The sequence below is a fragment of the Scyliorhinus canicula genome, chromosome 18, assembly GCF_902713615.1.
Source record: "Scyliorhinus canicula chromosome 18, sScyCan1.1, whole genome shotgun sequence".
In the NCBI taxonomy this organism is placed as follows: domain Eukaryota; kingdom Metazoa; phylum Chordata; class Chondrichthyes; order Carcharhiniformes; family Scyliorhinidae; genus Scyliorhinus; species Scyliorhinus canicula.
In genome coordinates, this window is record NC_052163.1 from 68,592,730 (window position 1) to 68,619,094 (window position 26,365).

Below are 26,365 nucleotides of genomic sequence, written 5' to 3' on the forward strand. Positions count from 1 at the left end.
AACTAGGGCAAGTGATAGATTTGTTAGTGGAGGAGCATTTTGAAGATAGTGACCACAATTCTGTGACTTTCACTTTAGTAATGGAGAGGGATAGATACGCGCAACAGGGCACGGTTTACAATTGGGGGAAGGGTCAATACGATGATGTCCGACAAGAACTGAAGTGCATAAGTTGGGAACATAGGCTGTCTGGGAAGGACACAATTGAAATGTGGAACTTGTTCAAGGAACAGGTACTGCGTGTCTTTGATATGTATGTCCCTGTCAGGCACGAAAAAGATGGTCGAGTGAGAGAACCATGGTTGACAAGAGAGGTTGAATGTCTTGTTAAGAGGAAGACGGATACTTATGTAAGGCTGAGGAAACAAGGTTCAGACAGGGCGCTGGAGGGATACAAGATAGCCAGGAGGGAACTGAAGAAAGGGATGAGGAGAGCTGAGAGAGGACAGGAAAAATCTTTGGCGGGTAGGATCAAGGAAAACCCCAAGGCCTTTTACACATATGTGAGAAATATGAGAATGACTCGAGCGAGGGTAGGTCCGATCAAGGACAGTAGCGGGAGATTGTGTATTGAGTCTGAAGAGATAGGAAAGGTCCTGAACGAGTACTTTTCTTCAGTATTTACAAATGAGAGGGGCCATATTGTTGGAGAGGACACTGTGAAACAGTCTGGTAAGCTCGAGGAGATACTTGTTAGGAAGGAAGATGTGTTGGGAATTTTGAAAAACTTGAGGGTAGACAAGTCCCCCGGGCCTAACGGGATATATCCAAAGATTCTATGGGAAGCAAGAGATGAAATTGCAGAGCCGTTGGCAATGATCTTTTCGTCCTCACTGTCAACAGGGGTGGTCCCAGGGGATTGGACAGTGGTGAATATCGTGCCCCTGTTCAAAAAAGGGAATAGGGATAACCCTGGGATTTACAGGCCAGTTAGTCTTACTTCGGTGGTAGGCAAAGTAATGGAAAGGGTACTGAGGGATAGGATTTCTGAGCATCTGGAAAGACACTGCTTGATTAGGGATAGTCAGCACGGATTTGTGAGGGGTAGATCTTGCCTCACAAGTCTTATTGAATTCTTTGATGAGGTGACCAAGCACGTAGATGAAGGTAAAGCAGTGAATGGATTTTAGTAAGACATTTGATAAGGTTCCCCATGGTAGGCTTATGCAGAAAGTAAGGAGGCATGGGATAGTGGGAAATTTGGCCAGTTGGATAACGAACTGGCTAACCGATAGAAGTCAGAGAGTGGTGGTGGATGGCAAATATTCAGCCTGGAGCCCAGTTACCAGTGGCATACCGCAGGGATCAGTTCTGGGTCCTCTGCTGTTTGTGATTTTCATTAATGACTTGGATGAGAGAGCTGAAGGGTGGGTCAGTAAATCTGCAGACGATACAAAGATTGGTGGAGTTGTGGATAGTGAGGAGGGCTGTTGTCGGCTGCAAAGAGACATAGATAGGATGCATAGCTGGGCTGAGAAGTGGCAGATGGAGTTTAACCCTGAAAAGTGTGAGGTTGTCCATTTTGGAAGGACAAATATGAATGCGGAATACAGAGTTAACGGTCGGGTTCTTGGCAATGTGGAGGAGCAGAGAGATCTTGGGGTCTATGTTCATAGATCTTTGAAAGCTGCCACTCAAGTGGAAAGAGCTGTGAAGAGGGCCTATGGTGTGCTCGCGTTCATTAGCAGAGGGATTGAATTTAAGAGCCGTGAGGTGATGATGCAGCTGTACAAAACCTTGGTAAGGCCACATTTGGAGTACTGTGTGCAGTTCCGGTCGCCTCATTTTAGGAAGAATATGGAAGCTTTGGAAAAGGTGCAAAAAGGATTTACCAGGATGTTGCCTGGAATGGAGAGTAGGTCTTACGAGGAAAGGTTGAGGGTGCTCGGCCTTTTCTCATTAGAACGGAGAAGGATGAGGGGCGACTTGATAGAGGTTTATAAGATGATCAGGGGAATAGATAGAGTAGACAGTCAGAGACTTTTTCCTCGGGTGGAACAAACCATTACAAGGGGACATAAATTTAAGGTGAATGGTGGAAGATATAGGGGGATGTCAGAGGTAGGTTCTTTACCCAGAGAGTAGTGGGGGCATGGAATGCACTGCCTGTGAAAGTAGTTGAGTCGGAAACATTAGGGACCTTCAAGAGACTACTGGATTGGTACATGGATTATGGTAGAATGATGGGGTGTCGATTAATTTGTTCTTAATCTAGGACAAAAGTTCGGCACAACATCGTGGGCCGAAGGGCCTGTTCTGTGCTGTATTTTTCTATGTTCTATGACAAGATGTTTCCACTTGTGAGAGAGTCCAAAACTAGTCATCAATGAAAGATAGCTACGAATAAATCCAATAAAGAATTCAGGAGAAACTACCCAGAACGTGATGAGAATGTGGAATTCACTACTATATGGAGTGATTGAGGTGAATGGCATTGGTGCAGCTCAGGAAAAGTAGTGAGTACATGGGTATGAAAAGAATAGGATATGTTGAAAGCGTCAGATGAAGAGGAATGAGGGGAGGCATGTGTAGAGTATAAACACTGGCACAGACCAGTTGGGCTTAATGGCCGTGGTCTATGCTGTAAATTCTGTTGCACAGAATCTAATTTGTTTGGGTACAATGAGCATACATGGATCTGTATACCTTGCAAAGTGGGTTCGGTGAGTACGCAGGACCCCAAACCTCCCATCCAGGCTCACAATAACCAGCAATGTGAGGTACCAAAGGCTGACAGAGCCCATGGAAAAGTATGCCAGCAAAAATAAAAATCTGTACCCTTGCAGCAGAAATGGGAGCGAGGGGGACAAACATCAATATCATGACATACTAACTCAAAGAACAATACAACACAGGAACAAAGACCAATACAGCACAGGAACAGGCCTTTCGGCACTCCAAGACTGCACCGGTCATAGTACCAACCGTTGCAAAAACCCTCAGCACTTCCTTGTGCCGTTTCCCTCTATATCCATCCTATCCATGTGTTTGTCAAGATACCTTTTGAATGCCATTAATGTATCTGCTTCCACACCTTCCCTGGCAACACATTCCAGTCACTCACCACCCTCTGCATAAAAAACCTGCCTCGCACATCTCCTCTAAACTTTGCCCCACGGCTCTTAAACCTATGCCCTCTGGTGACTGTCCCCTCCACCCTGGAAAGAGTGCCTGCCCATCCACTCTGTCCACACCCCTCATAATCTTGTAGACCTCAATCAGGTCACCCCTCAAACTCCGTCTTTCTAATGAAAACTGCCCGAGTCTATTCAGCCTCTCCACATAGCTAACAGGCCCTTCGGCCCTCCAAGCCTGTGCCGACCATGATACCTTCCTAAACTAAAACTGTCTGCACTTACGGAGTCCGTATCCTTCCATTCCCACCATATTTCTCCAGATGTCACTTAAATGCCACTATCGTACTTGCTCCCACCATCTCCCCAGCAGCATGTTCCAAATATTTACCACCCTCTGTGTAAAAGACCTACCTCACACATCTGTTGTAAACTTTTCCTCACACACTTAAAAATGATGTCCCCTAGTACTTGATTCTCCTACCCCAGGAAAGAGCATCTGACTATCCACCCTGTCTATGCCACTCATAATCTTGTAGACCTCTTTCAGGGCTCCTCTCAACCTCCGTTGTTCCAGTGAGAACAGACTGAGTTTATTTGACCTCTCCTCATAGCTAATGCCCTCCAAACCAGGCAACATACTTCCATACCTGGAGAGGGTACAGAGGCTTCTGTACCCTCTCCAAAGCATCAACATCCTTCTGGTAGTGTGGCGACCAGAATTGTACACAATAGTCCAAATGAGGCCTAACTAAGGTCCTGTACAGCTGCAACATGACTTGCGAATTTTTATATTTAATGCCCCGACCAATGAAGGCCAGCATGCCATATGCCTTCTTGACCACCTCATCCACTTGTATTGCCACTTTCAGTGATCGGTGGACATGCACGCCCAGATCTCTCTGCCTGTCAGTACTCACAAGAGTTCTACCATTTATTGTGTAATTCCTCCATACATTGGACCTTCCAAAGTGCATTACCTCACACTTGTCCGGATTAAACTCCATCTGCCATTTCTCCGCCCAAGACTCCAACCAGTTTATATCCTGCTGTATCCTCTGCTCTATCCGCAACTCCACCAATTTTTGTGTCGTCTGCGAACTTACTAATCAGACCAGCTACATTTTCTTCCAAATCATTTATATACACCACAAACAACAAAGGCCCCAGAACTGATCCTTGTGGAACGCCGCTAGTCACAGCCTTCCATTCAGGAAAGCATGCTTCTATTGCTACCCTCTGTCTTCTGTGCCCAAGCCAGTTCTGTATCCAACTTGCCAACTCTCCTCTGATCCCATGTGACTTCACCTTTTGTACCAATCTACCATGAGGTCCTTGTCAAAGGCTTTACTGAAGTCCATGTATACAACATCTACTGCCTTTCCCTCATCGATCACCTTTGTCACTTCCTCGAAAAACTCAATCAAATTAGTTAGGCACGACCTCCCCTTCACAAAACCATGCTGTCCATCACTAATAAGTCCATTTGTTTCCAAATGTGAATAAATCCTATCTCTAAGAATCTTTTCCAATAGTTTCCCTACCACTGACGTAAGGTTCACCAGCCTATAATTTCCTAGATTATCCCTGCTGCCCTTCTTAAACAATGGAACAACAGTAGTTCCTTGGAAAATATCTCAGCCAAATAATTTAAATTTGTTGCTGATGTTTCTAATGCAAGGTAGGTGGACCTTACCTGAGCACCAACCCCAGCTCCCGACAGGGGACTGTATCGTACATCTCACACACCTGTGTAAAAACAAGTATAGGTTAGCAATTTCACTGTGGGAAGTGAACAGTGCAGCGCACATTCACTGTTCCCAGCCATGGGTCAGAAAGTTATTGCAGTGTGAAGGGGAAACTGATCTGAAGATTTTAAAGTTTTTGTGCATTGGGCCCATTTTGATGAACTACTAAGGATGACAATGATTTGCCCGAAGGACATCAGATAAGAATCAGTAAAAATGTCCCTTTCAGGACATCATGAATATAAAGGGAAGCATATGGTCCAATCAAACTAAACTAAGTTCACACTAAAGTTATAGAAAAGATAACTGTGAGACCTTAAAAGAGTAAGAAAAAAGAAGTTTGTTCCACAAACCTGTTCCCAACCTCGTCCTAACCCTCAATCTCTTTACCTAATGACCTCTCATACTATCTAATATGTTAAGAGTAAAATAAGGTATAGTTTTTTAAAATATTTTTATTCTTCTCATTTTCCACATTTTCATCAAATATACACCCAACAAAAGATAACTAATAATAAATAAAATAGCAATCCCCCAACCAACATCCCATTCACCATACAAACCCAAACCTCCCCCCTTCATCCCAAATACAAAATAATAAAAAGAGAATCCATGGACATCCCATACATGGTAAACAATAACTCAACAACCCCCCCCCCCCCCCACAATGTTCGATGGCATCCAATTCTTGCAAGTGCAGGATAAACAATGCCCTTGAATTGTAGAACCCTTCCATCCTCCCCCTCAGCTCAAACTTCACCTTCTCGAGCTTCAAAATTCCAGCAGGTGCCCCCGCCACACTGAGGCGCAGGGTGGAGAAACTGACCTCCACCCCTCCAATCCTTCGGGCAATCAGTGAGACGAAGGCTAAGATGCCTGCCCCCGCACACGCCTGCAGCCCAGGCTGCTCCGACACCCTAAATATGGCTTCGAGGGGCCCTGGTTCGAACCTCACATGCATCACCCTCAAGATGACCTTAAAGACCTCCTTCCAATGCCTCTCCAGTTTCTGACAGGACCAAAACATGCGAGGAGCTCCTCCCATAGCGCTCACAAACATCCTCCACCCCCTCAAAGAGTTGGCTCATCCTCACCCTTGTGAGGTGCGCCCTATTGCTCGTTCTGGGTGAGCGTGCTTTACACTCAATTGGCTCTGTTTTATTCCTTAGCTCTAGTGTCGCCAGGTATCATTATGATACCGCCACAAGATTCAAGTTCACGTTCAGACCAATAACTCAATACACCAGTTAGTAAGTTCAAACAAGACACGTTTATTATTACACAGTTATTTACTACTCATGCATATAAAACTAAAAGGCTAGGCTATTCCTACCACTAACAGGCCAATACTTATCTGGAATAAGGGAACTGCCGGATCAGAGAACAATGGCCTCTTGCTTTGCCCTGGATCCGCAGGCTTCCAGTTGGTGTGTACAAAGAGCACACTACTGAAGCCCACGTATCTATCCAGTCCCCGTAACCCAGTAACCCCCACTTAACATTATTTGGACACTAAGGGCAATTTACCTTGGCCAATCCTCGTAACCCGCACATCTCTGGACTGTGGGAGGAAACCGGAGCACCCGGAGGAAACCCACAGAGTCATGGGGAGAACATGCAGACTCCGCACCGTGACCCAGCCGTGAATCGAACCTGGGACCCTGGAGCTGTGAAGCAACTGTGCTAACCACTAAGCTACCGTGCTTCCCACGATGTAGAGGCTGGCAATATCGGGAAGCTCTGAACCTTCTTCCTGGCAAAATGTCGGACCTGCAGATATCTAAACACCTCCCCCTGCCCCAGCCCAACTCCTCCAGCCTTGCAAATCGCCCCCCCAACGAAAAAAATCCTTTAATACCCTAACTCCCCTCTCCTCCCGTCTCCGAAATTTCCCATCCCACTTCTCTGGCTCAAACCTATGGTTCCCCCGAATCGGCATCTCTTTTGACCCCGCCCACAACTTAAAGTGCTGCCTCAACTGCCCCCAGATCTTCAACGTTGCTGCCACCACCGGATTCCCCAAATATTTACCAGGGCATCGGGAGCAGCGGTGTTGGCAACGCCCTTAGCCCCGAACCCCTGCACAGACTATCCTCCATTCTAACCCACTGGGACTCTCCACCTCTGACCCAGCTCCTCACCTTTTCAGCATTCGCCACCCAGTAATAATATAATAGATTCAGGAGACCCAACCCCCTGCTTGCCTTCCTCTGCAGAAGCACCTTCCCAATTGCAACCCCCCCTCCCCCGCCCCCAAAATAAACAAGGTAATGATCTTTTCCACCTCCTTATTCATAGAATTTACAGTACAGAAGGAGGCCACTCGGCCCATCGAGTCTGCACCGGCTCTTGGAAAGAGCACCCTAACTGAGGTCAACACCTCCACCCTATCCCCATAACCCAGTAACCCCACCCAACACTAAGGGCAATTTTGGACACTAAGGTCAATTTATCACGGCCAATCCACCTAACCTGCACATCTTTGGACTGTGGGAGGAAACCGGAGCACCCGGAGGAAACCCACGCACACACAGGGAGGATGTGCAGACTCCGCACAGACAGTGACCCAAGCCGGGAATCGAACCTAGGACCCTGGAGCAGTGAAGCGATTGTGCTATCCACAATGCTACCGTGCTTTTGGTAAAGATTGGCAGGCACTGAAATATAAACAAAAACTGCAGCAACACATTCATTTTAATCGCCTGTACCTGACCCGCCAGCGACAGACGAAGACCATCCCACCTTGCCAAGTCCGCCTTCATCCTTCCCACCAAACTAGTAAGATTGTACCCATGGAGCACTCCCCCCCCCCCCCCCAATCCCGTACCAGCTGCAACCCCAGATATCTAAAGTGGGTTGCCGCCCTACACCCCTGGGCCCGCCCCTACCTCCGCAGGGACACCACAAAGTATTCACATTTGTCCAAATTTAGTTTATACCTCGAAAAGGAGTCAAACACTCAGAGCAGCTCCAGTATACCTCCCATCGATGCACTCGGCTCTGACATGTATAATAATAAATCATCCACATATAAAGATATGATGTTCCACCCATCCCCCCCACCCCCGCACTATTCCTCTACACACTCCCAAACTCCTCAACATGATGGCCAAAGGCTCAATCGCTGGCGCAAATAACAGAGGGGACAACCCTGCTTGGTCCTCAAAATACCCCAAACTCATACTGTTTGGTGCGGAACTTGCCCTCGGCTCCCTATACAATAACCGTACCCACTCCACAAATCACAGCCCAATCCCAAACTGCTCAAACACCCCAATCAAATACTCCCATTCTACCCGATTAAATGCCTGTTCTGTGTCCAGCGCAACCATCACCTATGTCTCCCTCCCCTCCATCGGTGCCATAACAATACCCTCCTAATATTCGTAAACAGCTGCCTCCCTTTCACAAACCCCATCTGGTCCTCCCCTATCACCTTCGGATGGCACTCCCCCAACCTAACAGCCAACACCTTCGCCAATATCTTCGCATCCGCATTCAATAGCGATATAGGCCTGTACGACCCACACTCTGTCAGATCCTTATCCTTCTTTTACAGCAAGGAGATCGAGGTTTGCCCAAAAGTCTATGGCAGCATCCCGTTCCCAATCGCGTCCTCAAACATCCCACCATCAGCGGCACCAACTTATCCCTAAATATCTTATAGGACTCCACCGGGAACCCATCCGGCCCTGCTGCCTTCCCCGACTGCAACCTCTCAATTGCCTCCTTTATCTCTTGCTTCCCTATTGCCCCCTCCAATATGGCCCTATCCTCCTCCCCCAAACTCGGATATTCCAAACCATCCATGAATTCCTGCATCTCCCGATCCTCCCCCGGTGGCTCCGATGTATACAAGTTCTCGTAAAACTCCTCGAACACCCTATTAATCTGGTCCAGGGCCACCAATTTCCCAGTCCTATCCCGCACCAGAACAATTTCCCTTGCCTATTAGATTTTTTATACATGGTATATTTACAGATGTACACATAGAGAAACCCAGAAGAGACAACAAAAAACACTACATAAATAAAAAAAAAAAATTAAAAAAACCAAGGAGTGGGAAAATAAAAACTGGGAAAGTGTAGACATAGAAGCAACGGAGAAACAGTTAAGTTAAATATGTCATTGTGGGGGGGGGGGGGGGGGGGGGTGGGGGGGTTTCACCCCCCTTCTTTTCTGTTTAAAAAAAAAATACATACAGAACAAGCAAAACAAAACAAAACTGGGTGAGCGGCGCCCCGATGTTATTTCCTTATCGCGGTTTTCGCTGTTGTGTGTTTGCCTCCGCCTCGGCCTTCTGTCGTTCCTTTCCCTTGTACTTTGTTACTCTCTGTTGCCCTACTGTTTTCGTTGCAGTCTTTATTGTTTCCAGTGTTCCCCGTCCAGTTTGTGTTCCCTCCCCTCTGGTCCCCACTATTAATCTGTGCCCTCTGTCCTTCCTTCTTCCCTGCCCCCCACTTCCCCCCCCCTTCCTCCTCTCTGCAGCTCCCCTTTCTTTTCAGCTGTGTTTGGCTACCCCCTCTTGCACTGTTTCCCTGCCACCCCCCCCCCCCCCCCCCCCCCCACCCCCACCCCCACACAGTCTTCCCTCCCATCTCTCTCTTTTCTCATGTCTTGGCTACTTTCCCCTGGCTCCTGGCAACTTGATTATTTATTTGTTTGTTCGTTGGCCACAAACAGGTCCCGGAACAGTTGGGTGAATGGCTCCCATGTTCTGAGGAAGCCCCCCCGGATGGCGAATTTGATTTTCTTCATTTTGAGAAATTCCAACAGGTCGGACAGCCAGTCTGCAGCTTTAGATGGTGCTGCTGACTGCCAGCAGAGCAGGATTCTACGGCAGGCGATCAGGGAGGCAAAGGCAAAAACAATGGCCCGCTTAACAATATAAGCCTCAAATAAAACAAAACCTCCCAAGGAGAAAAAAAGAAAAAGAAAAAGGAATCAGGAATCGCCTATGGTCACCATTGACATATATAGTCCACCCCCCCCCCCCCCCCAATATTCAACGCCATCCAATCCCTGAAAGAGTACAGTGAATGACACCCTTGAATTGTAGACCCCGCCACCCACCCCCCGCACCCTCACCACACACAAATTCCTCCCCTCCACTTCCTCTTGTAAACTCCTCCCCCCCAACATTTCACCCCAGCTAGACTCACCGAAACCTGTTCTACCAGGCTCCGATGGCTGTAGCCCCTCCCCGCACCTCACTCCCGTTCACTGGCCGACTTAAACCGGCCAGCGTGGAGGCCCCCTTGCCCGGTCCCAGGAAAAACCAAGAAATCCCCTTTAGCACACAACCCAGCATACCCACCAAAGCCCCAAAGAACTATAATTGCAAATGAAAGTCCCAACTCCTCCCATGTCCAAATATACAGCTGTCGACTCATTTAGTGCATACACCACCACGCAGTGAGAAAATAAAGTTACAAGAGGCTACATCGGTACAAGACCCGCTCTCAGTCCCAATTCTCAATTCTGTCACAATCCTTTTATCTTCACAAACCCCTCCGCTGCTTCCGCCGTCCAAAAATAAAAGTCCTTGGATTTGTAGGTCACCCTCAACTTAGCTGGATATACTATGCCGCACTGCATCTTGCTGATGTACAATGCCTTCTGGGTCTGGTTTAGCACCCTGGGCTAAATCGCTGGCTTTTAAAGCAGACCAAGCAGGCCAGCAGCACGGTTCAATTCCCGTACCAGTCTCCCCGAACAGGCGCCGGAATGTGGCGACTAGGGGCTTTTCACAGTAACTTCATTGAAGCCTACTCGTGACAATAAGCAATTTTCTTTTCTTCTTTCTTCTTCTCTTTCAGGAGCGTGATGATTCCTTCCATGCTGCTTTGTGGGTCCGAGATGTAGAGGAGCAGGTCATCTGCATAGAGCGTGACTCTGTGCAATCTGCCTCCCCTTTTGGATCCCCCTCCAGTTTTGAGAGGCGATCTGAGATGCTGTTCTGAGAGCAATCACTAGTGGTTCGATCACTAGTGGGGCAGCACGGTAGCATAGTGGTTAGCACAGGTGCTTCACAGCTCCAGGGCCCCAGGTTCGATTCTCGGCTTGGGTCACTGTCTGTGTGGAGTCTGCACATTCTCCCCGTGTGTGCGTGGGTTTCCTCCGAGTGCTCTGGTTTCCTCCCACAGTCCAAAGATGTGGTTAGGTGGATTGGCCATGATAAATTGCCCTTAGTGTCCAAAATGGTGAGGTGGGGTTACTGGGTTACCGGGATAAAAGGGGATAGGGTGGAGGCATGGGGCTAAGTAGAGTGCTCTTTCCAAGGGCTGGTGCAGACTCGATGGGCTAAATGGCTTCCTTCTGCACTGTAAATTATATGATTCTATGATTGTTCGGGCGAATAGCAATGAGGACAGCGGGCATCCCTCCCTGGTGCCCCCATGCAGCTGGAGGTAGTGGGAACTGGTGTTGTTTGTCCGCACGCTCGCCATGGGAGGTTTGTGTAGGAGCTTCACACAGGAGGTGAACGCTGAACGAGCCCGAACCGCTCCAGTACGTCTGAGGTACTTCCACTCGACTCTGTTGAAGGCCTTTTCTGCGTCCAGGGAGACAATCACCTCTGGTGTTCTCTCCCCGGAAGGGGTCATGATCACGTTCAGCAGGCGCCTGATGTTAGAAGTTAGCTGTGTACCTTTCACAAAGCCCGTCTGGTCCTCTGTGACCACCTCTGGGACGCGGTTCTCCAGCCATTTGACTGGGATCTTGGCCAGTATTTTGGCGTCTACGTTTAGCGATGAGATGGCCTGTATGACCCGCATTCCATTGGGTATTTATCTTTCTTTGGTATTAGCGAGATTGAGGCCTGTGCTAATGTAGCTGGCAGTGTGTCCCTAGCCAGCAAGTCTGTGAACATCTCCCGCAGGTGCAGGATTCTGGTCCCGTGCCTTCCCCGCCTGAATGGAGTTAATACACTCCTTGATCTCTCCCAAGCCCCGTTTTCTGACTTTCCCACAACTGGCATGTCCAGTCTGTCGAGGAACCATTTCATCCCCGAGTCCCCTGTTGTGGCTCCGACGTGTACAGCCCTCGGTAAAAGGCCTTGAAGGTTTTATTGACCTTTTCTGTTTCTAATGTGCCTCTGTTGTCTCCAATTTGCGTAATCTCTCAAGTGACTGCCTGCTTTCTCAGCTGGTGTGCCAGCAGACGACTGGCTTTGTCTCTGTGTTTGTATAGGGTCCCTGTGCCTGGTGGAGTTGGTGCATTGCTTTACTCATGGAGAACAGGTCAAAGTCCATTTGAAACTTTTTCCTCTGCACCAAGAGCTCTCCGGTCGGGGCCTCGCAGTATTTACAGTCTACCTCCAGTATGGAGTCGACCAACTGTCGTCTTTTCCTCCCTGTTTCTTCGCACTTTGAAGGCGCTAATTTCCCCTCTAATCACTGCCTTTAGCGCCTCCCAGAACATGGAGGGTGAGACATCCCCGATTTGGTTGTTTTCCGTATACTCTGTTATGGCCTGTAATACCCTGCGCTGAAAGCCTTGTCGGCTAGTAGGGCAGTGTCCAACCTCCATGCGGGGTGTTGGGCCCTGCCCGTCTCCAACCTCACGTCCATGTACTGTGGAGCGTGGTCGGAGATTACGATTGCAGAGTATTCTGCGTTTATCAATCCTGGAAGCACCGATTTCCCCAACACAAAGAAGTCAATCCTGGTAGATACGTTGTGCACGGGGGAGAAGAAGAACTCCTTCTCCTCTGGGTGGGTGAACCTCCAAGGGTCCACCGTCCCCATCTGTTCCATAAACCAACCGAGTTCCTTCACCATGTTTGGGGTCTTCCCTGTTTTGGGATCAGTCAGTGTGTCCCTATGTTGGGGATTTCCGCCATGGTCTTTTCAATGAATTTCGTGTCGTCCCAGTTGGGAGTGTACACGTTAACAATGTTAACTACCAGTGCCCCGTCCAGGGCCCCTCAGACCCTGGGTCCGTAACCGTCTTCATCGCCTCAAACTTCATCCTCTTATTGATAAAACCCAACCCTTCCTTACCCGCAGTTGGTCCTGCTCTCTCAGGTGTGTCTCCTGGAGGAAGATTATGTCGGCTTTCATGCTTCTGAGGTGGGTGAAGATTCTGGATCTTTTCACTGGGCTGTTGAGTCCCCGGACTTTCCAGGTGAGGGGGGGTTCTGTCTCCCCGCTCCTGTGGGATTAACCATACTTACCTGGTGGATGCGTCCCTGCCCTCCGGGATTGCCCTTTGTTGGGGGCTTGATGCACAATCAATGACTACCAAAGCGTGGTTGTAGTACAACTGAAGGCTTTAATAAGCTAGATGTTTCCCCCAGCAGCTCAGGTACAGAAAGGAAGCTGCTGGGGCAGCATGGGCTCTTATACCCCCCCTTACAGGGCGGAGCTACCATACAGGCCTGACCAATAGCAAGCATACATTATCTACCAATGATGTTCCAGCATTACTAGGTACCGTAATACCTCTACACAGACTACCACAGTGTGTATTAGATTTCTTCGAAAAATAACCGCAGGCCGCCCTAGTCCTTCAGTGTCGTCTTGTAAGAGCATCGCACCTACGCCCATATCACTCGCATCAACAGCCACTTTGAATGGTTTTGTATAATTTGGGATGGTTAACACAGGAGCAGTGGTTAACACAGCTGTCAGGACGTCAAATGCCTGTTGACACTCCGCTGTCCACTGAAATTTGCTACGCTTCTTCTGTAAGTCCATCAGTGGAGCGACCACACTGCTAAAAGTCGGCACAAATTTCCGGTAAAATCCACTCATACCAAAAAATCGCATTAGTTCCCTTCGTGTCGAGGGTATTGAAAACTCCAAAAATAACTTTTGTTTTCACATCCCGTGGGACCATTCAACCCTGTCCGATTATATGGCCAAGGAAAGTGACTTGGGCTTTTCCCAATTCACGTTTGGCTAGGTTTATCACTAAACCCGCCTCCTGAAGTCGATCAAATAACTCCATCAGATGCTTTAAATGGTCTTTCCATGTCTGGCTAAAAATTACTAGATCATCGATGTATACCACACAATTGGGTAATCCGGAAATAACTTTGTTAGTTAACCGTTGAAATGTGGCTGGTGCGTTTTTCATGCCAAATGGCATAACTTTGAATTGATATATACCATCTGGAGTCACAAAAGCTGAAATCTCCTTCCCACTTTTGGATAAAGGAACCTGCCAGTAACGTTTAAATAAATCCAGTTTGGAAATAAATGCATATTGTCCCACCTTCTCAATGCAATCCCCCAAGCGTGGGATAGGATATGATAGGATGGGAGTCCATTCTTGTAACTGCATTAACATTTCTATAGTCCACACACAACCGTTAGGTACCGTCTGGTTTTGGTACCATCATTATGGGTGAGCTCCATTGGCTGCAACCCACTTCAATGACGCCATTTTTAAGCATACTTTTAATTTTGTTGTTAACCTGTGCCAATTTTAAAGGGTTAAGTCTATAAGGATGTCGTTTAATAGGAACAGCCTTTCCCACATCTACATCATGTCTGGCTAAACGGTAGCCATGTCTGGCTAAGGGCAGCACGGTAGCATGGCGGTTAGCATAAATGCTTCACAGCTCCAGGGTCCCAGGTTCGATTCCCGGCTGGGTCACTGTCTGTGCAGATCCTGCACGTCCTCCCCGTGTGTGCGTGGGTTTCCTCCAGGTGCTCCGGTTTCCTCCCACAGTCCAAAGATGTGCGGGTTAGGTGGATTGGCCATGCTAAATTGCCCGTGGTGTCCTTGAAAAGTAAGGTTAAGAGGGGGGTTGTTGGGTTACGGGTATAGGGTGGATACGTGGGTTTGAGTAGGGTGATCATTGCTCGGCACAACATTGAGGGCCGAAGGGCCTGTTCTGTGCTGTACTGTTCTAAAAAAAAAATGTATAGCCATTTTAGTACTTCCCAACTTAGCCCCACAAACTTGCCCATGTGATAACAATAACTCTTTCAGGTCAGTTTGTTTTTCCTCTGGAAGATAACTCAACAATTTATCCCAATTTTTAAGAACATCCTCGTTTTTCAATTTAATTTGAGGTATGTCAAGTTCAAAGTCATCTGGATCTGGTCTTTCACTTTGAGTTAAAATCATTAAAACCTGCTCCTTTTGCTCTCCTTCCCTTTCAAAGTACCTTTTAAGCATATTCACATGACACACTCGGGGAGTTTTCCTTCTATCTGGCGTTTTTACCGCATAATTCACCTCACTTAATTTCCTTTCAATCTGATAAGTTCCACAAAACCTAGCTTTTAAAGGTTCACCTACCACTGGTAACAATAGTAAAACTTTATCTTCACTGGCAAAACTACGAACTTTTGCTTTCTTGTCCGCTACCCGTTTCATCACATGTTGTGCAACTTTTAAATGCTGTCAAGCCAATTCACCTGCTCTATTCAATCATTCCCTTAAATTTGACACGCAATCCAATAATGTAAGTTCCGATTTCTCACTCACCAATTTTTCCTTAATCAATTTAAGTGGTCCTCTTACTTCATGACCAAAAAATAGTTCAAAAGGACTGAATTTGGTTGACTCATTAGGTGCATCTCTAATTGTAAACAGTACGAATGGAATTCCTTTAACCCAATCATCTGGATAATCTTGACAATGAGCCCTCAACATTGTCTTTAATCTCTGATGCCACCTTTCTAGCCCTCCCTGCGATTCTGGATGTTACACAGTTGATTTAAATTGTTTTATTCCTAAACTATCCATTACTTCTTTGAATAACCTTCAGGTAAAATTTGATCCTTGATCTGATTGTATTTCTGTAGGTAGTCCATATCTAGTAAAGAATTTAAGTAACTCCTCCACAATCTTTTTAGCTGTAATATTGCGTACTGGAATGGCCTCTGGAAACCCAGTAGACACATTCATTATAGTCAAAAGATACTGATTCCCACTTTTTGTTTTAGGAAGCGGCCCTACGCAATCAATTAAGACCTTTGTAAAAGGTTGTAAATGGGTATTAAAGGCCCTGGTTTCCCCACCAGTTGACATGTGTGACATGATCGACAAAATTTAACTACTTTAGGTGCTCAGGCCCATAAAAATGTTTTTGTATTTTAGCTTGAGTTTTCTCACTCCCAAATGACCTCCTACTCGTACCTCATGTGCGACTCGCAACACTTCCTTTCTATACCCTACCGGCAATTACACTTGATGAACTTCTGCCCACTTTCCATCCACCTGCATATGTAAAGGTCTCCAATTTCTCATCAGGACATCAATTTTACGGTAATAACATTCTGGTATACACTCAGATTCCTCCTCCGTATATGTTTTCCGATACATCAGTTTTATTTCTACATCTTGCTGTTGTAACTCTGCCAATTTTCCTGAACTAAAAATATCCACCTCATCCTCCACCTGTTCTTTTCCAACTATCTGATCAAAAATCATTTCTGATAATTGCACTTCAACTTTATCTTCACTCTCGGATTTTTTCTCTTGTCTTAACCTGTGACTTTGTGACCTTGTTGCTACACAATCCGGAAAAATCCCAGGATATTCGTCGTTCAACACTTCAGTTGTCTGATTTTCCACTGGCTTATCAACCACAGTAGGCATCACTCCCATCTGTGATCCAGCCATATCATTACCTAAGATAAACTTTATTCATGGACAAGATAGTTTCTCTATTACTCCTGCTACCACTTCACTGGACTTTCCAACCTTACTTTGTATAATGGAACACTGCTCTTCTCACCCTGAATTCCACATATTACCACATGTTCTGGCAACATTCCTCCCAAACTATATAACTCTTCATCTCTTACCATCAAAGATTGACTAGCTCCCGTATCTCTTCAAATTCTGATTTCTTAACCTACTCTTCCTGGTACACATGAGTAAACTTTACCCACATAAATAAATTCTTTAAAGAGATCTGACACCGTCTGATCTATCACCTCTTGATCAGGCTGTACAATCTTTTGCACCTCCTTCGCTTCACTTGGGCTTTCCTTTACCACTTTAACAAACCCCACTGGCTTACCCTGTTTTACCGCATCAGCTTTACCAGTGCTTTTCTTCAACCACCAACACCGTGACTTTACATGGCCTCGTATGTTACAGTGAAAACATTTGAAACTTTTCATGTCTCTTCTACTCCTGGATTTCCTTTTTAACCTGAGGTACACTCTCCTTATTATCTCCCATCAGATCACCTTTACCTTTACCATTTGAGTATTTCTCTTCTCCCCAGTTTCTATCCCTCACAGGCTGAAACTGATGTCGGAAACCAAACTTTGATTTATGAACTAATTCATAGTCATCTGCCATTTCTGCTTCTAACCTCGCAGTTTTAACCCTCTGCTTTTCCACATGAGTTCTCACTACATCAGGAATTGAATTTTTAAACTCCTCCAAAAGTATAATTTCTCTGAGAGGTTCATGCGCTTGGTTTATTTTTAAAGCCCTTCTCCACCCATCAAAATTACTTTGTTTGATCCTTTTAAACTCCATGCATGCTTGACCAAATTATTTCCTTAAATTTCAAAACATTTGTCTGTTGGCTTCAGGCACTAGTTCATGTGCACCAAAGATGGATTTTTTCACCTCCTCATATGACTCAGATATCTCCTCTGATAGTGATGCAAACACTTCACTAGCTCACCGACCAACTTGTTTGAATCAGTAATACCCATATCTCCTGTGGCCATTTCATTTGTTTAGCCACCTTCTCACATGAAATGAAAAAGGCTTCCACCTCCTTCTCATCAAACCTTGGCAATGCTTGGACATATTTAAATAGATCCCTACCAAGCCTTCGACTTTGACTCTCTTTCTCTTTATCCTCATCACTATGCCCAAACTGTACGTTTCCCTTTACATCCACCAATTTTAACTGACTCATGTTTCATGGCTATTTTCCGAAGTTCACACTCTCTCTCTCTTTCCTTGTCCTCTCTCTCTCTTTATTTTTCCTCTCTCTCTCTTTCTTTTTTCCTCATCTTTATCTTGAAAGCAGACCAAGCAGGCCAGCAGCACGGTTCGATTCCTGTAACAGCCTCCCCGAACAGGCGCCGGAATGTGGCGACTAGGGGCTTTTCACAGTAACTTCATTGAAGTCTACTTGTGACAATAAGCGATTTTCATTTCATTTCATTTTCTCTTTCTTTTTGTTTTGCTCGGGCTATTTTTTCTGTTTTCTTTTCTTCTCTCTCTTTTTCTTTTTCCTTTCTATCTCTTTCTTATTCAACCTGCTTTAATTCTTTCTCATGTTCCAGTTGTTTAATTTGTAACTGAATTGTCGCCATTTCCAATTAGTCTGACTGTATCTCAGGCAATTGTAAATGCTTAGCCACCGCCATAATTACCTCTTCCTTTCGTATCTTATGTTATGGGCCAGGGTTTAGAGAACCCCAAAGTGTATCATGGAGTTCACCTAACCCACAACTTTTCATAGATTGTGGCATGGAGAGCACATGGCCCACGTAGAGTGGTGTGGTACAGCATAAATGGAAAACTATTTTTTAAAGCAAAACAATGTTTATTCTATGAACTCAAGTTAACCTTTTTAAAACATACAGTGAACATCTTAGCAACCATTAATTCAAATACAACCCCCAAAGAGTACAACACTAAGTAATGCTTAGGCTGTCCTTTTAGCATTTAGAAGACTTACAAAAAATATAACCTTCAACAGAGGCACATTAGGTTTACATTCACTACTGAAAACATTTATAATTCTGAATTCACCAAATGATCAAGAGACAGTCTTTTAATGGGAGAGTTCAACAGTACACCTGCTCTGTCTGGCTTCAGCTCCAACACTGAAAACAAAACTAAAACACACCCTGCAGCAAACAGCCTAAAATGAAAGTAAAAAGCTGACAGGACAGCCTAGCTCCACCCACTCCCTGACATCACACACTCATTTCTTAAAAGGTACTCTCACTACAGATATTTATATACACATCCATTTATAAAAACCCATTTCTTAAAGGTACTCTCACATGACACTTGTCAGGTAATGTGCAATGCAATGTATTTCCCAAATCTGTCAGTCCTGAGTGAGACACAGCCAGAGTGGGAATTGGAACTTGGTAATTTGGGGCAGTGAGGTAATTCGGTGCAGAGAGGGAGAAGGTGCTTTTTCCCTACCGTTTTGTTTTCTTTATTCTGGCATGCAACTGTTAATCTGCAGGGAGAGAACCAGAGAGCATCCTGGGAGGGTAAGTGATTTTTATTACCTTTTCAAATTGTGTGGGGGGGAAAACTGAAGTGACATCACAGTAAAGCTGCGACCTGATTGCCTGGTTGGGAATCTGTTAAGTTTGAAAAAATATATAATATTGCAAAACAACTCTAATTGATTAACTAGATAGTGGAGTAACTAAACCTGAGTGCAGAGATCGGTAGTTAGCATTTCATTTTACAGTAAAAATCTAGCATCAGGGTTATATAGTTAATTGTAACTCAATCTATCAATAATTCAAGTGTTTATTTTAAATTTATTATCTAGTGCTTAAATGTCACTCAGTGGGCTGCAGTGCTCCAACTGTGAGATGTGGCAGATCTGTGACACTTCCAGCGTTCCGGTCGACTACATCTCCAACAAGTGTAACCAATGGCAGCTCCTCACAGGCTGCGTGGTTCGGTTGGAGCAGCAATTGGATGCACTTAGGAGCATGCAGGTGACGGAAAGCGTCATAGATAGGAGTTATAGAGATGTGGTCACACCCAAGCACCCAAGGTGCAGGCAGAGAGATGGGTGACCACCAGAAGGGGCAGGCAGTCAGTGCAGGAATCCCCTGTTGTTCCCCCTCTCGAAAGTGTACCGCTTTGGATACTCTTGGGGTGAATAGCCAGGGGAAAACAGCAGCAGCCAGAGCAGTGGCACCACTGCTGGCTTTGATGTTCAGCAGGGAGGGTCAAAGTGCATAAGTGCAATGGTCATTGGGGACTGTATAGTCAGGGGCACAGATAGGTGCTTCTATGGATGTTGAAAGAGACTGCAGAATGGTATGTTGCCTCCCTGGTGCCAGGGTCCAGGATGTCTCAGAATGGATAGCGGGCGTTCTGAAGGGGGAAGGCAAACAGGCAGAGGTCGTGGTACATATTGGTACTAACGACATAGGCAGGAAGGGGGATGAGGTCCTGCAGCAGGAGTTCAGGGAGCAAGGCAGAAAGTTAAAAGACAGGCCCTCTCGGGTTGTAATCTTGGGATTACTCCATGTGCCACGTGCCAGTGAGGCTAGAAATAGGAAGATAGAGCAACTAAACACGTGGCTAAACAGCTGGTGAAGGAGGGAGGGTTTCCGTTATCTGGACCACTGGAGCACTTCCGGGGCAGGTGTGACCTGTATAAGAAGGACGGGTTGCATCTAAACTGTAGAGGTATCAATATCCTGGCCGTGAGATTTGCTAGTGTCACACGGGAGGGTTTAAACTGGTATGGCAGGGGGGTGGGTACCGGAGCAATAGGTCAGAAGGTGAAAAAATTGAGGGAGAACTAGGGAATAGGGCCAGTATGGCTCTGAGGAAGAGCAGACAGGGAGATGTTGCTGCAAACAGCGGGACTGGTGGTCTGAAGTGCATATGTTTTAATGTAAGAAGTACAACAGGTAAGGTAGATGAATTTAGAGCTTGGATTAGTACTTGGAACTATGATGGAACTATGCCATTACAGAGATCTGGTTGAGGGCAGGACAGGATTGTCAGCTAAACGTTCCATGATTTAGATGTTTCAGGCGGGATGGAGGATGATGTAAAAGGGGTCGAGGAGTTGCACTACTGGTTAGGGAGAATATCACAACTGTACTGCGGGAGGACAACTCAGGTCAGCGAGGCGATATGGGTTGAGATCAGGAATAAGAAGGGTGCAGTCACAATGTTGGGGGTTTACTACAGGCCGCCCAACAGTCAGCAGGAGATAGAGGAGCAGATAGGTAGACAGATTTTGGAAAGGAGTAAAAACAACAGGGTTGTTGTGATGGGAGACTTTATCTTCCCCAATATTGACTGGGGCTCACTTAGTGTTAGGGACTTGGACGGGGCAGAGTTTGTAAGGAGCATCCAGGAGGGCTTCTTAAAAAAACATGTAGATAATCCAACTAGGGAAGGAGCTGTACTGGACCTGGTATTGGAAAATGAGCCCGGCCAGGTGGTAGAAGTTTCAGTAGGGGAGCATTTCGGGAACAATGACCACAATTCAGTAAGTTTTAAAGTGCTGGTGGGGAAGGATAAAAGTGGTCCAAGGGTGAATGTGCAAAATTGGGGGAAGGCTAATTATAACAATATTAGGCGGGAACTGAGGAACATAGATTGGGGGCGGATGTTTGAGGGTAAATCAACATCTGACATGTGGGAGGCTTTCAAATGTCAGTTGAAAGGAATTCAGGACCGGCATGTTCCTGTGAGGAAGAAGGATAAATACGGCAAATTTTGGGAACCTTGGATAACGAGAGATGTTGTAGGCATTGTTAAAAAGAAAAAGGAGGCATTTGTCAGGGCTAGAAGGCTGGGAACAGACAAAGCCTGTGTGGCAAATAAGGAAAGTAGGAAGGAACTTAAGCAAGGAGTCAGAAGGGCTAAAAGGGGTCACGAAAAGTCATTGGCAAATTGGGTTAAGGAAAATCCCAAGGCTTTTTACACGTACATAAAAAGCAAGAGGGTAGCCAGGGAAAGGGTTGGCCCACTGAAGGATAGGAGAGGGAATCTATGTGTGGAGCCAGAGGAAATGGGCGAGGTACTAAATGAATATTTTGCATTGGTATTCACCAAAGAGAAGGAATTGGTGGATGTTGAGTCTGGAGAAGGGAGTGTAGATAGCCTGAGTCACATTGAGATCCAAAAAGATGAGGTGTTGGGCATCTTGAAAAATATTAAGTGAGATAAGTCCCAGGGCCTGATGGGATCAATCCCAGAAAACTGAAAGAGGCTAGAGAGGAGATTGCTGAGGCCTTGACAGAAATCTTTGGATCCTTACTGTCTTCAGGTGATGTCCTGGAGGACTGGAGAACAGCCAATGTTGTTCCTTTGTTTCAGAAGGGTAGCAAGGATAATCCAGGGAACTACAGGCCGGTGAGCCTTACGTCAGTGGTAGGGAAATCACTGGAGAGAACTCTTTGAGACAGGACCTTCTCCTATTTGGAAGCAAATGGACGTATTAGCGAGAAGCAGCATGGTTTTGTGAAGGGGAGGTCGTTGTCTCACTAACTTGATAGAATCTTTCGAGGAGGTCACAAAGATGATTGATGCAGGCAGGGCAGTGGATGTTGTCTATATCGACTTCAGTAAGGCCTTTGACAAGGTCCCACATGGCAGACTGGGACAAAAGGTGAGGGGGATCAGAGGTGAGCTGGAAAGATGGATACTAGAAATGGCTATGTCATAGAAGGTAGAGAGTAGCAATGGAAGGGTGCTTTTCTGATTGGAGCGCTGTGACTAGTGGTGTTCCACAGGGATCAGTGCTGGGACTTTTGCTGTTCGTAGTATATATAAATGATTTGGAGGAAAATGTAACTGGTCTGATTAGTAAGTTTATGGACGACACAATGTTGGTGGAATTGCGGATAGCGATGAGGACTGTCAGAGGATACAGCAGGATTTAGATCGTTTGAAGGCTTGATTGGAGAGATGGCAGATGGAGTTTAATCCGGACAAATGCGAGGTACTGCATTTTGGAAGGTCTTATGCAGGTAGGGAATATACAGTGAATGGTAGAACCCTCAAGAGTATTGACAGTCAGAGAGATCTAGGCGTACAGGTCCACAGGTCACTGAAAGGGGCAACACAGGTGGAGAAGGTAGTCAAGAAGGCATACGGCATGCTTGCCTTCATTGGCCGGGGCATTGAGTATAAAAATTGGCAAGTCATGTTGCAGCTGTATAGAACCTTAGTTCGGCCACACTTGGCGTATGGTGTTCAATTCTGGTCTCCACACTACCAGAAGAATGTGGAGGCTTTAGAGAGGGTACAGAAGAGATTTACCAGGATATTGCCTGGTATGGAGGGCACAAGCTATGAGGAGAGGTTGAATAAACTCGGTTTGTTCTCACTGGAATGACGGAGGTTGAGGGGCGACCTGATAGAGCTCTACAAAATTATGAGGGCATAGACAGGGTGTATAGTCAGAGACTTTTCCCCAGGGTAGAGGGGTCAATTACTAGAGAGCATAGGTTTAAGGTGCGAGGGGCAAGGTTTAGAGGAGATGTACGAGGCAAGTTTTTTTTACACAGAGGGTAGTGGGTGCCTGGAACTCGCTGCCGGAGGAGGTGGTAGAAGCAGAGACGATAGTGATGTTTAAGAGGCATCTTGACAAATACATGAATAGGATGGGAACAGAGGGACACAGACCCCGGAAGTGCAGAAGATTTTGGTTTAGGCGGACAGCATGGTCGGCACAGGCTTGGAGGGCCGAAGGGCCTGTTCCTGTGCTGGACTTTTCTTTGTTCTTTGTTTTTAGTCTCTGTCTGTAAGGTACTGCGTTTGACCATCTCCACACCCAAAAACTTCTGAGCCTCTGAAAGATCCATTGTCAACAACACACTCCCTACTTAAACTAGAAAACCACACCTGAAAAAAGATGAAGCCAAATATGCTCACCCCTCACTGTCTTTAAGTTCACAAAACCAATCCAATAGATGGACTTTTATCCCCCTCGAGCCCCCAATTTCTTATGGGCCAGGGTTGAGAAAACTCCAAAGTATATCATGGAGTTAACCTAATCCGCGATTTTCAATAGATTTTGGTTGTGGGGAGCACAAGAGCCACTTTCCAAGTGTGATGCAACCGAGACCTTAGGAATCTTTAATCAAAAACAATGTGTATTTTTATAAATTCCAGTTACCACTTTATGAACACCCACATTAACATAAGAACATAAGAACATAAGAACTAGGAGCAGGAGTAGGCCATCTGGCCCCTCGAGCCTGCTCCGCCATTCAATTAGATCATGGCTGATCTTTTGTGGACTCAGCTCCACTTTCCGGCCCGAACACCATAACCCTTAATCCTTTTATTCTTCAAAAAACTATCTATCTTTACCTTAAAAACATGTAATGAAGGAGCCTCAACTGCTTCACTGGGCAAGGAATTCCATAGATTCACAACCCTTTGGGTGAAGAAGTTCCTCCTAAACTCAGTCCTAAATCTACTTCCCCTTATTTTGAGGCTATGCCCCCTAGTAGTGCTGTCACCCGCCAGTGGAAACAACCTGCCCGCATCTATCCTATCTATTCCCTTCATAATTTTTAATGTTTCTATAAGATCCCCCCTCATCCTTCTAAATTCCAACGAGTACAGTCCCAGTCTACTCAACCTCTCCTCATAATCCAACCCCTTCAGCTCTGGGATTAACCTAGTGAATCTCCTCTGCACACCCTCCAGCGCCAGTACGTCCTTTCTCAAGTAAGGAGACCAAAACTGAACACAATACTCCAGGTGTGGCCGCACTAACACCTTATACAATTGCAACATAACCTCCCTAGTCTTAAACTCCATCCCTCTAGCAATGAAGGACAAAATTCCATTTGCCTTCTTAATCACCTGTTGCACTTGTAAACCAACCTTCTGTGACTCATGCACTAGCACACCCAAGTCTCTCTGAACAGCGGCATGCTTTAATATTTTATCGTTTAAATAATAATCCTGTTTGCTGTTATTCCTACCAAAATGGATAACCTCACATTTGTCAACATTGTATTCCATCTGCCAGACCCGAGCCCATTCACTTAACCTATCCAAATCCCTCTGCAGACTTCCAGTATCCTCTGCACTTTTCGCTTTACCAATCATCTTAGTGTCATCTGCAAACTTGGACACATTGCCCTTGGTCCCCAACTCCAAATCATCAATGTAAATTGTGAACAATTGTGGGCCCAACACGGATCCCTGAGGGACACCACTAGCTACTGATTGCCAACCAGAGAAACACCCATTTATCCCAACTCTTTGCTTTCTATTAATTAACCAATCCTCTATCCATGCTACTACTTTACCCTTAATGCCATGCATCTTTATCTTATGCAGCAACCTTTTGTGTGGCACCTTGTCAAAGGCTTTCTGGAAATCCAGATATACCACATCCATCGGCTCCCCGTTATCTACTGCACTGGTAATGTCCTCAAAAAATTCCACTAAATTAGTTAGGCATGACCTGCCTTTAACGAACCCATGCTGTGTCTGCCCAATGGGACAATTTCTATCCAGATGCCTCGCAATTTCTTCCTTGATGATAGATTCCAGCATCTTCCCTATTACCGAAGTTAAACTCACTGGCCTATAATTTCCTCCTTTCTGCCTACCTCCTTTTTTAAACAGTGGCGTCACGTTTGCTAATTTGCAATCCACCGGGACCACCCCAGAGTCTAGTGAATTTCGGTAAATTATCACTAGTGCATCTGCAATTTCCCTACCCATCTCTTTTAGCACTCTGGGATGCATTCCATCAGGGCCAGGAGACTTGTCTACCTTTAGCCCCATTAGCTTGCCCATCACTCCCTCCTTAGTGATAACAATCCTCTCAAGGTCCTCACCTGTCATAGCCTCATTTCTATCAGTCACTGGCATGTTATTTGTGTCTTCCACTGTGAAGACCGACCCAAAAAACCTGTTCAGTTCCTCAGCCATTTCCTCATTTCCCATTATTAAAACTCCCTTCTCATCCTCTAAAGGACCAATATTTACCTTAGCCACTCTTTTTTGTCTTATATATTTGTAAAAACTTTTACTGTCTGTTTTTATATTCTGAGCAAGTTTACTCTCATACTCTATCTTACTCTTCTTTACAGCTTTTTTAGTAGCTTTCTGTTGCCCCCTAAAGATTTCCCAGTCCTCTAATCTCCCAGCAATCTTTGCCACTTTATATGCTTTTTCCTTCAATTTGATACTCTCCCTTATTTCCTTAGATATCCACGGTCGATTTTCCCTCTTTCTTCCGTCCTTCTTTTTTGTTGGTATAAACCTTTGCTGAGCACTGTGAAAAATCGCTTGGAAGGTTCTCCACTGTTCCACCATAAAGTCTTAGCTCCCAGTCTACCTTAGCTAGTTCTTCTCTCATCCCCTTGTAATCTCCTTTGTTTAAACACAAAACACTAGTATTTGATTTTACTTTCTCACCCTCCATCTGTATTTTAAATTCCACCATATTGTGATCGCTCCTTCCGAGAGGATCCCTAACTATGAGATCATGAATCAATCCTGTCTCATTACACAGGACAAGATCTAGGACCGCTTGTTCCCTCGTAGGTTCCATTACATACTGTTCTAGGAAACTATCGCGGATACATTCTATAAACTCCTCCTCACGGTTGCCTTGACCGACCTGGTTAAACCAATCGACATGTAGATTAAAATCCCCCATGATAACTGCTGTACCATTTCTACATGCATCAGTTATTTCTTTGTTTATTGCCTGCCCCACCATCTCGTTACTATTTGGTGGCCGATAGACTACTCCTATCAGTGACTTTTTCGCCTTACTATTCCTGAATTCCACCCAAATGGATTCAACCTTATCCTCCATAGCACCGATGTCATCCCTTACTATTGCCCGGATGTCATCCTTAAATAACAGAGCAACACCACCTCCCTTACCATCCACTC

The 26,365-nt window shown here is 45.7% G+C and overlaps 1 protein-coding gene across 6 annotated transcripts in view; it reads right to left on the reverse strand.

The window, feature by feature from the left end:
• The window catches only part of si:ch211-250n8.1, a 201,965-nt gene that overhangs the window by 84,637 nt on the left and 90,963 nt on the right, over positions 1-26,365 (reverse strand). For all 6 annotated transcript variants that reach the window (XM_038776618.1, XM_038776619.1, XM_038776617.1 and 3 more), the window contains one exon: positions 4,771-4,823. In XM_038776618.1, the coding sequence (XP_038632546.1) occupies positions 4,771-4,823 (53 nt within the window). The remainder of the gene's footprint in view (positions 1-4,770; positions 4,824-26,365) is intronic.